Raw genomic sequence first — 14,514 nt, 5'->3', positions numbered from 1 at the left:
TGTCCAGATACAGTGGGAACCTACCCTTAGCAGACACCAGAAACATCTGGAATTAGGAGTAACTAGATAAGACTTCCACAATCACTACATCTAGGCTGATGAGTTGACTGTTAATCCTTACTGCAAGACTGCAGTAAGGAGGAGAGTGAAAGGAGAGGTGGTGGTCACCAATTCAGTGCCTATGAGTAAAACGCCAACCTACAAGTATCTGTCTCTGTCAGTCCCAAGGCCTTTGAATGGACTGGCAATGTGCATGTTAGTCCATAGCTGTATTCAAAGTTATTCTCACAGTGAGAGAAAACCAAAGAGAAACAGTAGCTAATTATTTCCGTTTTAGTAAGGGGGGTGCCCGGAGATCAGCTATTTGTCACTTATGGTAAGTTGAAGATGAAATTATCTCGATCTCTAACAGGGCTAAAGATAAAGATACAAAACTTAACTTTTGTATTTTAGGTATATATATTATACGCAAAAGTGTGAGCACCCTTAGAGATTTGTGTGCTCGGATAACTTTGACCAAGGTTTCAGACCTTAATTAGCCTTTTAGGGTTATGGCTTGGCCACTATCATCATTGGGAAAGGCCAGCTGATACAAATTTCCCAGCTTTATAAAAACTCAGCCTTGTCTAACTTGTGCCAAAAAGCAGAAGCCATGGGTTCCTCTAAGCAGCTGCCTAGCACTCTGAAAATTAAAATGATGGAGACCAACAAAGCAGGACAAGAAGATAGCAAAGAGTTTTCAAGTTGCACTTTCCTCAGTTTGAAATATAAGTAAGAAATGGCAGTTATGAGGAACAGTGGAGGTCAAAATAAGGTCTGGAAGACCAAGCAAAATTTCAATGAGAGCTCCTTGTACAATTGCTAGTGGGGCAAATCATAACCCCCACTTGACTGCAATATACCTTCAGAAAGATTTCGCTGACTCTGGAGTTATGATACATTGTTCTGCTGTTCAGAGATTCCTGTAAACATATGGCTTTCATGGAAGAGTCATCAGAAGAAACCTCTCCTGTGTCCTCACCATGAAATTCAGTGTTGGAAGTATGCAAAATAGCATCTAAACAAGCCTGATGCATTTTGGAAACAAGTCCTGTGGACCAATGAGGTTAAAATAGAACTCTTTGGACACAATGATCAAAGGTATGTGTGGAGAAAAAAAGGCACATAATTTCAGGAAAAGAACATCTCACCAACCATTAAGCATGGGGTGGATCAATCATGCTTTGGGGTTGTGTTCCAGCCAATGGCACAGGGAACATTTCATGGGGAGAAGGATGAGTGGATTCAATGAAATTTCAACAAATTATGGATGCAAACATAACACCATCTGTAAAAAAGCTGAAGTTAAAAAGAGAATGGCTTCTACAAATGGATACTGATCCTAAACACATGTTAAAATCCACAATAGACAACCTCAAAAGGCGCAAGCTGAAGGTTTTACAATGGCCCTCACAGTCCCCTGATCTGTACATCATTGAAAATCTGTGAATAGACCTCAAAATATCAGTGCATGTAAGACGACCCCACAGATTCCCACAGAAATGGAAGAATTTTACAAGGAACAATGGATGAAAATCTCTGAAACAAAAATTGAAAGACTCTTAGCTGGCCACAAAAGCGTTTACAAGCTGTGATACTTTCAAAATGGGGTGCTACTAGGTTCTAGCAATGCAGGGTATCCAAACTTTTGCATTGGCCCATTTTCTTTTTTGGCATTTTCAAACTGTAAAAGATAAAAATACCTACAATTTTGCAATAAAATACAAGAGAAATGTATCATCTTTAACTTTAGGCCTATTAGAGATCATTTCATCTTCAAGTTGCCTAATTGTTCACAATAACAGTAATTTTGACCAGGGCTGCCCAAACGTTTAAATGCCACTGTAAGTGATGAATGTACAATATGAGAAAACCCCATATATACTTTCTAGTAATGCCTATGTATGAAATTGCAGGAAATCAGCGGTATATGGAGATACAGTAGGTATTACCTGTTATACTCAAATACTTTTTTTAAGTTGTTGCACAAACAATATTTGGATATCTTGTAAGGGCAACTTGGTGGCTCAGTGTTTCGCACTGTAACCTTGCAGTCCTGGGTTCCAATCCTACCAAGGACAACATCTGCAAGAAATGTGTATGTTCTCCCTATGTTTGCATGGGTTTCTTCCCACCTCCAAGGACATACTGATAGGGCATTTAGATTGTGAGCCCCAATGGGGACAGTGATGATGTCTGTAAAGCACTGCAGAATTAATGCCATAACTGAGTAAAATGAATAAATCCTCTATTATAGGAGAGTGAATCTGACAGTGGCATGGTGCTTTCTTCGGTGGAAATGAAGTATCTCAAAAGACAAGAGACCCGATCATGGCCTTTTGGAATAATTGCTAATGCGTAAGTAGAAAGTTATTATATTAATTTAATCCACATATTCTGTAGTTCTTCTGTTTCAGGCTCATTAGCACATCATAAAAAATGTATACATATTAGTCCATAAACACCTTGGAGTCACACTCCCACATCACAATATTTTAAACAACCCCTCCATAATAGCAGAGGAGAAAGGAATGTATAGGCTAAACAATATTTTTATTGAATTTCCAAAAATCTGTACATTACTAACAATAATCATAAAGGATGCATCATGTCAAAAATAGACACAGGTATAATTCAGCTGCCTACCAGTAACTAATTCATCAAGGCCCAATACAAAATGGTTTCAAATGTAAAAGATTTTCCCACATTGAAACCACACTTGGGTATACCTGTACTTTCAATATAAATCAAAAAACGCAGGTTCTTAGGCTACTTTCACACTTGCGTTTTTTGTGCACACAAACGCATGAAAAAAACGCATCATGCGCTTGTGTGCGTTTTTTTGTGGGTTTTGGTGCGTTTTTTTTTAAAAAAAGAGCATGCTTTTTTGCGCATACGTGCGCATTACAGTGTGCATGTATGCGCACCCATAGACTATAATGGGTGTTTTGCTGTAAAAAAACGCATTGCGTGCGCATGCGTTTTTTGGGGGCAAGTCGGACGCACAAAAATTGTAACAGGATGCATTTTGTGCGCCCGAGCGCACACTACAAAAAAACGCATGCGCATACAAACGCATGTGTATGCGCACATAAGCGCACCCATGTAAAAGTATAGGAAAAAACGAATGCTTTTTTTGGCCTAAAAAACAGCACAAAAAACGCAAGTGTGAAACCAGCCTTAATAAAGTGCCAAAGTGCAAAAAATAAGGTATACCACAAGTGAAAACTCATAAAGAATGACCATAAAATAAATGCACAGAAAGTGTCTCCGTGCATGTAAACAATATTGCAAGTTGAAGGTAAGTATATCCCCAGGTGGGATTCAAGCAAAAATAAACAAAAAGAAACTCTGTAAAGTGCCTTAGCGCATATACCTAATGTTGCAACAAGTAAATGGGTATTAAAACCACATGAAGTAGGTGCATATATTTGTCTTTACCTTGGTGAAGAGTAGAACTGCCCTGTCTCTCACCCAAACGCGCGTTTCGACAAGGTCTTCTTCCGGGGGCGTCATCATAAAAAATGGCTAACATTTCAAAGTCAAGAATATATTCGTTGTGTGTTACTTTCTTGAGAACCGTTTTACTGTACATACACTCAGTGGCGAGTTTATTAAGACCATTAGGGCTCGCCTTATCATACTATCAATTCCAAGTGTGAAAAGATATAGCAGAGGGTCTCCGTGCAACTCATTTATGTACTCCCTACACTCCAACAGCTTGTCATAGATCACGTCCCTTATGTTTATGTGTCACGTTCATATTCCTGATAGATGAGCCACGTGCTGTCCATCAGTAATGTCGAGCAATTAAATACATTATCTCAGTCTCTCACGTTGTGATCTAATAGATTGTAGAAAGCCCTATTCTTTTCCTATTCAGGTGGCAGTGGGCCCCTTTTTCTTAAAAAGACTTGTGCATCTGCATTTGCTGCACATATGATATATCCATCCATGGTCATTTCCTAAAGAAAAATTTTAGGAATTATCCTAAACGTTGCTTCACATTGTACCACACAAAAACTCAAAAATGGCAAAAGGAGAATTCAAAATGTCATTTACTTCTCCTCATGCCCAACACTTGGGTTGTAGAATTTGCCCGGAGGGTTTCTATAACACCGCTAACTCAATTATATGCATATTATGTGGGTTTTGTTAGTAAAAGCCAGTCAGCTAAAATAAATATATTCACAACTGGTCCAAAACCTACAGTAGAGATGTAAACCAAAAAGCTGAAACAATAGCGCTCAGTAGCCACACAGTGTAAGGATACATAAGAGACATTTAGCTTGGGCACATTTCAGACATATTCCTCGTAGTAAACTTTATAGTGGCTCATTAATTTGTTTTCTTAAACATGGAATATTGTTCATGTCAATTTGCCAGATCCGACTGTTCTTATGACTTGTGGTGACTTATGACTTCGCTTTCTGCGCTTGACAGACTTATAAACATAAGATCAGAGGAGCAAAGCACCAAATAAAACAAGCCCCATGCATGTATACCAAAGAACATCTCGCCAGTGCATTACTACATTCTGGAAGGTCAATCGAATTGAAATAAAATGGTGCCTTGGAGCTACAAATGGGATTTCCTAATGCTCAGCAATTAGTAGAAATGCTCCTATTAGCATTATGTAAGAGTACAAATAAAGAAAAAAAATGTTTGGTAATATTTTTTGGAGTGTGGGTGTTAATGGAAGATTTTAACGTTCACATGCATACATAATAAAGTATTCAAACAAGAAATGATCCTTAATACTGTATATTAAATTAGAAACCCCCATATTACCTTGTTTAAAAATATATTCTTTTGCTAGTTACTATTTGTTTATTTTTATGTTTACTACATCCAGACTGTCCAAAGGCTTTAAATGTCCGGGTGGGCCACATTTTACTCTGCTGTGTCATTATAAAATGTCAGTGCAAAGTAGAGCAGCTCCATGCAGTTATGCACCTGAACGAGCGGTAATCCTGCAGTCTGACAGAGCCCAGCTTCCCATAGAGAAGGCAGAGAGGGTGTACCACCGTCTCTGCCTGCTCTTAGAGTGTGTGCACACGCTGCAGATTCTGCTGCGGATTTTTCCGCTCGGATTTGTCTAAATCCGCAGGTAAAACCGCAGGTCAAAAGACCTGTGGTTTATCTGCAGATTTTCTGTGGTTTAGCCTGCGGGTTTCCCCTGCGGTTTGACACCTGTCATGGAGCAGGTGCCAAACTGCAGCGAATCCACACAAAGAATTGACATCCTGTGGATTTGAAACCGCAGCAAATCCGCGTGGAAATTCCGTACCGTGTGCACTGCGGATTTCATTTTCCATTGATTATAATGGTATTGTACACCGCAGCAGCTGCAAGACCAAATCCGCTGCGGATCCGCAGCGTGTGCACACACCCTTAAGGCTAAAGAAGTGCATTGTGTTCATTAATAAGGAGGGAAATTGGCCTTTCCTCCTCTGAATCCAGCGATCGTGTGATCTCTGGATGTAGAGAGGAAACCAGAGCTGCTGGGTCCTAAGACCCCCAGTCATGTCTACTTTGCATCCAGGAGGCGCCTGAATTTCCCCAGCATATATATCTTTCCCAGTTACAGGGGAAATCAGATTGAAAAAAAAGTAAAGTCTGCAAAGTGCTGCGGAATATGATGGTGCTATATAACCTAGCATAATAAATAAAATAAAAAAAGTATTTAAACGTTGAAATGCCCCCCATCGGTGTTTTATGACCTTATGTGGGCACAATAATATATATGAAAAATAAATAAATTAATAAAAATAGTTAAAATAAATTCATAAATAAACAAAAAAGCCAATACCAACCCACATCACTCTTACTAACTCTTAAAGGGAATCTGTCACCCTTTTTTTGGCCTTGCAGCTGCCAGCATACACATCGGGGGCTTATCTACAGCATTCTGTAATGCTGTAGATAAGCCCCCAATGTAACCTGAAAGAGAAGAAAAACACGTTATATTATACTCACCGAGGTGGGCGGTCCGGTCCGATGGGTGTCTCCGTCCCGTCCGGCGCCTCCCTTCTTCATGCGATGACGTCCTCTTCTCCCATCCTGAAATGGCTCCGGCGCAGGTGCATTGCTCTGCCCTGTTGAGGGCAGAGCAGAATTCTGCAGTGCGCAGGCGCCAGACCTCTCCCGACGCCTGCGCACTGCAGGACTTTGCTCTGCCCTCAAGAGGGCAGAGCAATGCGCCTGCGCCGGAGCCATTACAGGACGGGAGAAGAGGACGTCATCGCATGAAGAAGGGAGGCGCCGGACGGGACGGCGACACCCATCGGACCGAACCGCCCACCTCGGTGAGTATAATATAACGTGTTTTTCTTATCTTTCAGGTTACATCGGGGGCTTATCTACAGCATTACAGAATGCTGTAGATAAGCCCCCGATGTCTATGCCGGCAGCTGCAAGGCCAAAAAAAGGGTATTATTAAACATAATAAGAGCTAGACATTTGACTAGTTTAGCGATATTCCCACAGCACATCTGTGTGGTCAAACATTAGGTAAGACATTTCCATTCTGTCACAATGCATTTCATGCTGACTGATATCCAGCACACATTGAGATATGGCAGCCTGCCGACATCATTCTTGACAAGTCTAATACCTGACAACTATGAACATTGTTATCCATTCATGTAATGGCTTGTGCATCCTCTCCCCTTCCTATAAAAAGGTTTATTTAATCATGGTGTGCACCATAATGTCTGCAGATGATCCATTTCATATCAAGTCTTTTCATGACATTTCTGCCATATGAATCAGTTATGCCAGGTAGAGATCAGGGCATAACACCTGTGACGCTGGAGAGTTTCCTTTATGCAGTCTATCTGTGGAGTTGACCATGACATAATCTACCTCTCTTTATTTGGACTTCCTCCATACAGAACTTAGAAGAGACACATTACTTTGAAAAATGGTTTCTAATATCAATTTTCTGTTCACAGAATGAAAGCAGTGAGCAAAAGCAAGGAGTCCGTATTGGGAGAGAATGAAAAAAATCACGTAAAGTTCCAGCCAGCTACCCAAATCGAAGAAGACCTCACACTCGAAGACCTTGTTCTCATGCCGCTGGATCTAAACCTTGAGTGTCACAGCCCACCTCCAGATTACAATTCTGTCATTCACTACTCCTCTCCTCCCGTGTAGCACTAGAGACAAAGACCTAAGTAACGCTGGTCCAACTAACAGCTTGTTTAGTATTGCAGCCTTACTTAAGAGACATTTGACAGATCAATGACTGTTTCATCAGTCTTTAGGAAAATCTTATCAGGTAGCATTGTGTTATGTTGTGACATAAAGGAGTAACCCTGATGAGCGGAAGATCTTTGAAAGCCTATATCACCAAATGGACTGATAATTTATTTAAGCACAAGATTTAAGTCCCCATACCACTCTATATGCCCATCTATAATTGTATCTATTCCATTTCATGGCATTTACAATGGTTTTGTATTTGTTTCACAAATTATTTGGAACATATCAGTGATAGTTGAATTGTATCCTGGAAGAGGGTTTCAGTATCTATCAAAGTTAGAAAAACAGTAAGTGCCATATGATAAAGTCTGGGGCTAATTACACCCAACAAGCATTTCTTAATATATTACTGCAGTGATGATAATCATCTTTATATATCTTTATTATTTTTTGTGTATTTCATTTGATTTAGAAATGCTTCAAACACAAGAGTAATGTCGGAAACCAAAGTGAAGCGTTTAGCCACCAATTCAAAATCTGTAATATCCCTTCCTATACCAAGTGCTAATCATAATACTGCCATCTTCTTATATAGCGGAGGGGCTCTTTGATCCTCTCTGTATTCTAGTAATGTCCCTGATTATATACATTGAACTTGTCTGAGCCAATTGTTTTGTCATTAGACTGCTGGATTTCTGTGGTGTTAAACCTTGACATGAAGAACATGGCAGTCGATGTCTTATGCTGGTTCTATGTATGCTCATATGTTTTATCCCTCATACTCTAAGACATATTATGAAGCAAGCAGTTTACTAGGTATATATAATGAGGTTTCCTGATAATTAGCTCAGTCTTAGGGTACCGTTACACGTAGCGACACACCAACGATTCCGACAATGATACGATCTGGCTAAGATCGTTTGTGCATCGCTAGTAAGCAGTCATACAGGCCGATCTTCATAACGACGCATCAGCGATCAGCGATGTCACGAACGACCACGGCGATCGTTGGTACCGTGTCACACACTGTCTATAATAGCGATTCAGACTTTGAATAGGCGTCCTTCAGCGCTATCTATATGAGTTCGGAGTCGCCAACGAGGTCGCTCGTCGTTGATAAGGGGCGTCAAACACAGCGATGCATGCTGGTCAGCGTGACGCCAGCGATCAAAAAATGATCCTGAACGTTCGCGCACGATCAGCGACATCGCAGCAGGGAGCCGGTCGTTTCCGCGTGTCACACTTAGCGAGATCGCTAGCGATGTCGCTGTTGCATCACAAAATCGTTGTCGCTTCAGCGATATCGCTAGTAATCTCGCCGTGTGTAACGGGGGCTTTATACAAAGCCACAACTGTGAGTGTCCTACATATACTATCACTGGTAGGTCTCCAGAACTCCCATTCTTTTTAATAGGGAGGAGTTAAAAAATATGCATATCACATCTTCACTAAAACTGGAAATGTTTCTCTAGCCCCAGCTGCCAGACCCCAATAATCTTTAGCGGAACATCTTATAAATTGTCAAAAATCTTAAAAATTTCCAAACATCTCTGATGGGAACCCAAGTGATCAGCTGTTATATCATGGGGAAACCTGCAGCAAGTATGTATTTACAATATAGCGCCACCACAGGGTAAACAGAATGTTACACGATGACTTTGAATTGATGGGCTGTTCATGCACTTCATGGACATGCAAAGTTATCCAGAGTGTGGTATACCTTTTGATAGTGCTATCCTCTTCTCTACCATGAAAAGTAAACCCTCTCTGTTAACAAAAAAACCCTAACACGGTTTTGGAATCATAGAATCATAGAATCGTAGAGTTGGAAGGGACCTCCTGGGCCATCTGGTCCAACACCCTGCTCAAAGCAGGATTCGCTAAATCATCCCAGAGTTTCTAAAGTGGGTTTCTAAACCTTTTAGCCACAAAGAGTCCACTGATTTTTGTAGTTTGTGTTTTTTTTTAGTTCTCAAGACAACTCAGGCGACCAGGAATACTACTCGGTGCTTTTATGCTGTTTTACAATGATTTGTTGTATCTGATAGAATACTATGTTGCCTTAAAGTATTACAAGTGGCTTAGTATATTTACTAATTTCCTCTGGTCCTTTGTTTCTAATTTAATTATTTCACTACTCCCTTCCCTCGTCTTGTGTACAGTATAAAGCTTATATAGCAAATATTTTTCAATATGACCTTCTGGTATATGAGAACATAACTTTATTGGCCAATTCTTTGAGCTTGCAGGGCAAAGTGTAACTTTTTTTTCATCTACATTAGAGGGGTTGTCCACTACCCCTTCTTAAATTAAGTAGTCCTTTTTGTAAAATAAAATATATTAACCTCCCACACTAGCACCGTTTTTAGCTGCTTCTGTTCTCCCAGGGTTTATATGACATTGTTATGCCACATGAGTCTTGTAGGCAATCAGCTCTTACTACTTCCATTTGTCTGATTTTCGTCCAAAGAAAATGAGAAAGCATCAATCCAATAATGGTCCCTTGGCAACAGGGCTCCCGTAGCATAATTATGTAATGCAAGCAAGAGACGATCCGGTGACAACATTCCTGGAATGACCCCAGTGTGGGAGGTCAATATACAGCTCTGGTAAAAATTAAGAGACCACCACGTCAAAACCCTGTCATGGGCAGCCCATTCTCCAGACCTGATCCCCATTGAAAACCTCTGGAATGTAATCAAGACGATGATGGATAGTCACAAGCCATCAAACAAAGAAGAACTGCTTAAATTTTTGCACCAGAAGAAGTGTGAAAGACTGGTGGCAAGCATGCCAAGATGCATGAAAGCTGTTTTTAAAAATCATGGTTATTCCACAAAATATTGATTTCTGAACTCTTCCTGAGTTAAAACATTAGTATTGCTGCTTCTAAATGATTATGAACTTGTTTTCTTTGTATTATTTGAGGTCTGAAAGCCCTGGGTTTTTTTTTTTTATTTTGACCATTTCTCCTTTTCGAAAAAACAAAACAAAATTTATTGTTTGGAAATTCGGAGACATGTTATCAGAAGTTTATAGACTAAAACAATTTACATTTTACTCAAAAATATACCTATAAAGAGAAAAATTAGACAAACTGAACATTTGGAAGTGGTCTCTTAATTTTTGCCAGAGCTGTATGTTATTTTGTTTTTAGCAATAAGGATGACCTAATGTAAAAAGGAGTAGTCTAGGTAGTGGACATCCCCTTTAAATTTAGGTTTCTGCTGGATAGCACACACTATATTTATGCTAGGCCGTATTATAACAAGCTGCCTTAACCATGTATCAGTATAGGAAAAAAAATGCTAAAGGCAAAGGCGAGCCCCAGCCTTGCACAGGGATTTGCTAATGTTTTGTGAATCTGAACCACTGTACGTCATAAAGTATGATACTATTTTATGTATTTTATGAAAATGCTAATTGTTTAAGAGATGTCAAACAACACTTTACTTGGAATTGAATCAAGGATTTAAACTGTTTGCAATTTAACAGATTAAAGTCCAGCAAGAAAATTTGGGCACTGAATTGAAATGTGTGTTCTACAAAAAAGGGGGTCGGTCAATGCCTATGCCATGTTATTTTCAAATCATTACATTTTTTCAGTATTTCATTTACAACAGTGTAGAGTCTATTGCACTTTATTTACTTGTACATTTTAGCAGATGTCCTGATGTTGGGTGCAGCGATAACCGCAAAATTCCCACTTTATGTAGGATTTCATCAGAAAATTTTCCAATTATGGGACCTAAGTAGTAATCTGCCATTGGTCAGGAATTTGTATTTTAAGAACCGGGGTTCTTTAGTATAGAATCTATTGCTACATTGTATTTCAGAAGGAGTTTTAGCTTACTTTAATGGGGTTATTTTACATTAGAAAAATACTTTGGTTTATTTTTTTCCTCCTAAAATTTGTCACTCTTGTTGCTTAGCTCACTCTAGTATTGCAGCTACCCTTATTCACGTATGGTATTTTGAGATGAACTATAATACCAGCAACCAATACAGAAGTAACAGGAGTGTCACCGTTTCTGTAAAAAATAAACAAAAAAAGAAAGCTGTTTTTCTTAATTCAGAAAATTATTTAGAAGGGGTTCTGCAAGAAAGAAAGAAACGCGTTAATCATTCAAGTAAGAACCTTTAAACCCCAATAATTCCAAAGCTAAGTCAGACCCACTCCCATTTTCCATGCATGCATTTTTCATTTTTTTTGACTTGGCAGGGCTCTTCTCTTTTCTATTAATTTTGGAGTGGGTCTTTAACATACGACTTACATAAAGAAGCATCAGCTGGAAAGTACAGGAAAGTAACTGGAAATGGCATTTATTCACATATGAAACGTGTGACCTGGGATCTTCATCAGTGATGCGTGTCAACAGGGAAGTAAGAAAAGCTTTTGTGAATGTCATTTTGTCAATTAGAAATACATGTCTTCATCGTTTGGGGATGAAGATCAGTTTTCTTTTTCGTGCAACTTCTCAGGGAGTCTTACAGTAGTTGATTTTTTTTGGTTGGTCTTGTAAAGGAAAGTTGGGAGTGTTATATGACAGGGGTTAAAGAGTGTATTTCATGCTAATTCTATGGCAAACAGTAAGCAGATTTTGCGTATATATTTTTGCTGCAACTTACTAATTAAATCAATTTCTGTACAAAAAAATATCTGTTTATGCAATTCCCAGTTTTGCACTCTGCAATAAAAATAAATTGAAGGAATATCCAAAATAGAACGTAAGTCAGATAGGGATTAAAATAGCAAATAATTATTCACGCAACTTTTACTTTTGCTGCTTGTGATTACACGTTCGCTCTCTATTCTGATTGACAAGACTACAGCGTTGATGTGTCTCCTCGTCTCCGCATTTTTTCACCAAAGCCAATCTTTGATCACATACATGACTGATATAGCTGTCATTTTTTAATCAATTTAACGTGGCTGTGTCCAAAACCTATCTATGGTAGTTATGGTACCATTCCATTGCCTTAACCAGCAAGTTTTTAAAGTTTTCTAAGTGTATACAAAACTGCGTTTCCCAGGTAATCTACCTGCTTTAAATCTGGTTTAAAGAGGACCTGCCAACTTTCCTGAAAAGCCTGTGCTAGGAAATATTTCTATTCATCATAAAATATCAGCTCCAAGAATTTCCATGTTATGCTGTTCTTCTTTTATTCCTCCTAGAAATTTAAGTTTTTTTTATTAGACAATGTCAGACTGTAAATGGACTGACCCTGAATAGTAACACCCAGTTATCAATTTATTCATAAGTTTTCAGGAGGAATAATTGAAGAACTACACAACCTACAGTTTCGTCATGGAGAGTACATGTGTTTACTAAATCAATAACGATTAATATGGTCCTTGAAAAGAACCTGTCAGCACAATTTTGGAATGAAATATAAAGACATGACTGTAATGGTGCTGTAATGAAGACTAAACGAATTCCTTTGGTGACTAAATCTGCTTTGTGGTTCTTATTTAATCACCATTTGTTTTCTGCTAATTAGATTTCGGTGCACAGGGGTGGGACTGTGCACTGGGTCGTCTCCTCCCTGTCTGTGATTCCTTAGCTTCTCCACCTGCTTTCATTCTTTTAATGACTTGAAACCTCATCAGTGACCTGTCATTCACAGACAAGAGATAGGCAGAGGAACCAGGCAATCATAGACAGGGAGGAGAAGACCCCCTGTACAGTCCAGCACCTGTGCACCAAAATCTAATTAGCAGAAAACTTCAAATGGCGATTAAAGAAGAACCTCCATGTAGATTTTTTCCCCAAAGGTATCAATGTAATCAGTATTACAGCACCATTACAGCCATCATTACAAAATCATGAGAGGTTCTCTTTAGTATGTCCACACTACAACTGATGGAGACCTTTCTTGCACAGTAATATGTAGATCTACCATTGAACTGTATGGTGACTACAACTCAATAGACTTATAAGTAATCACGTGCTACATTATAATATGTATTGCAGCCAAAAGTATATAAAGTATACAAGTCTATATTTGGGTCATCTTCCTCACGTAACATGAAGCATGGAAGGAAGTACAGGCTTCAAGATAAACCATATTAAAGAAGGGAGAAAGAGCAGGAAGTAAAAAGATTGTAAGTTATATCTTAAGTGCATATGGAGTAAATGGTTAAATATATTTTAGAATACGACTACAATGAATGAAAACACTAAATGAGCCTAAAGTCAATAACTCACCATTTTATTTAGTTATGTCAACGTACAAATGGATGAAGTGAATAGCTTTACTTACTTGTTTTGGACTCACAATTCATTGAGGAACTTCGTAGCCACTGAAACACTACTATGAATAAAACTACCTACCTTCACGTTAAATAATTTATAAGAATAATATTTTGTTATTTAGCTTATTTTTGGCAGATGTAAGTAGACATATTTGACAAAATCTGTAAAGCTGTAAGACATTTATATGTTGTAGTCAGGAGAGAGATACCACTATATGTTTTTTGTATGTATTTTTTGTTTTAACCTTTTATGTAACCAATACAACAGAGTTTTAAAAGTAATACTAACCCTTTCCACGGGGTCGATCCTGGCGTGATGAATTGTAACCTTGTTATATCTATATACACACCCCAAATGATTCCAAATATATCAGTCACTGTGAAATATATGTGAAACTCTTTTGTGATTGGGGCTTGTGGCCTGAAATTTGTTGTCCCCTAAGCACCTGGAGTAAAGAATATATGCACTGAAACTTTGTAAGCTTTCTTATGTAGTCTTATAAATGTATTTTAAGTATTAACCTGAACAAAATAAAGATTATATATTTATACAGATTTGATTAAAAGTGTCTATCTTTTTCCATGAAATGTGCCAGATTCTTAAACAGTACCTACACCTTCTTACATATGGAAAATTAACTTTGAAAGTGAAGATAAGAAATTTTGTAATATATCTTATTAGAGAAAATACCTTTTTCCCCACTTATCAGTCACTTATCTTTTGCACTAATGGTTCACTCTCAAAAACTGCTCATATATATATAAAAATAAACTGCCCATATCTGTCTGCAAATCTGTCTACAGTGAGGGATCAAACGACACCTTGTGCCTATAAAAGGTTATGGAGTGCAGAGGGGGAGAAGGGGGAGGGAAACAGAAGTAAAAGGCACAATCAGAAACTTTTGAGCCTTCTAATGCAGGGGGAAACACCTAAAAAATGTATAAAAGTTACGTAATGGCCACAAATAATGTTATTCTTTATATACACACAACATCTATTTCTGAAAAGTCAC

General features: G+C 38.5%; 1 protein-coding gene across 1 annotated transcript in view; it reads left to right on the top strand.

Moving 5' to 3' along the window:
* LOC141050884 (vascular endothelial growth factor receptor kdr-like) overlaps positions 1 to 14,056 on the top strand; it is a 261,295-nt gene extending 247,239 nt beyond the window's left edge. Inside the window, exons 29-30 of the mRNA XM_073547555.1 lie at positions 2,297 to 2,397; positions 6,996 to 14,056. Of these exons, the coding sequence (XP_073403656.1) occupies positions 2,297 to 2,397; positions 6,996 to 7,197 (303 nt within the window). The 3' untranslated portion in view covers positions 7,198 to 14,056. The remainder of the gene's footprint in view (positions 1 to 2,296; positions 2,398 to 6,995) is intronic.
* Positions 14,057 to 14,514: the final 458 nt, after the last annotated feature.

Source organism: Dendrobates tinctorius, unplaced genomic scaffold (assembly GCF_039654945.1).
Source record: "Dendrobates tinctorius isolate UK_male_01 unplaced genomic scaffold, ASM3965494v1 ptg000154l, whole genome shotgun sequence".
In the NCBI taxonomy this organism is placed as follows: domain Eukaryota; kingdom Metazoa; phylum Chordata; class Amphibia; order Anura; family Dendrobatidae; genus Dendrobates; species Dendrobates tinctorius.
The sequence above is the reverse complement of the archived record's forward strand: the minus strand, read 5'-3'. Positions and strand labels throughout refer to the sequence as shown.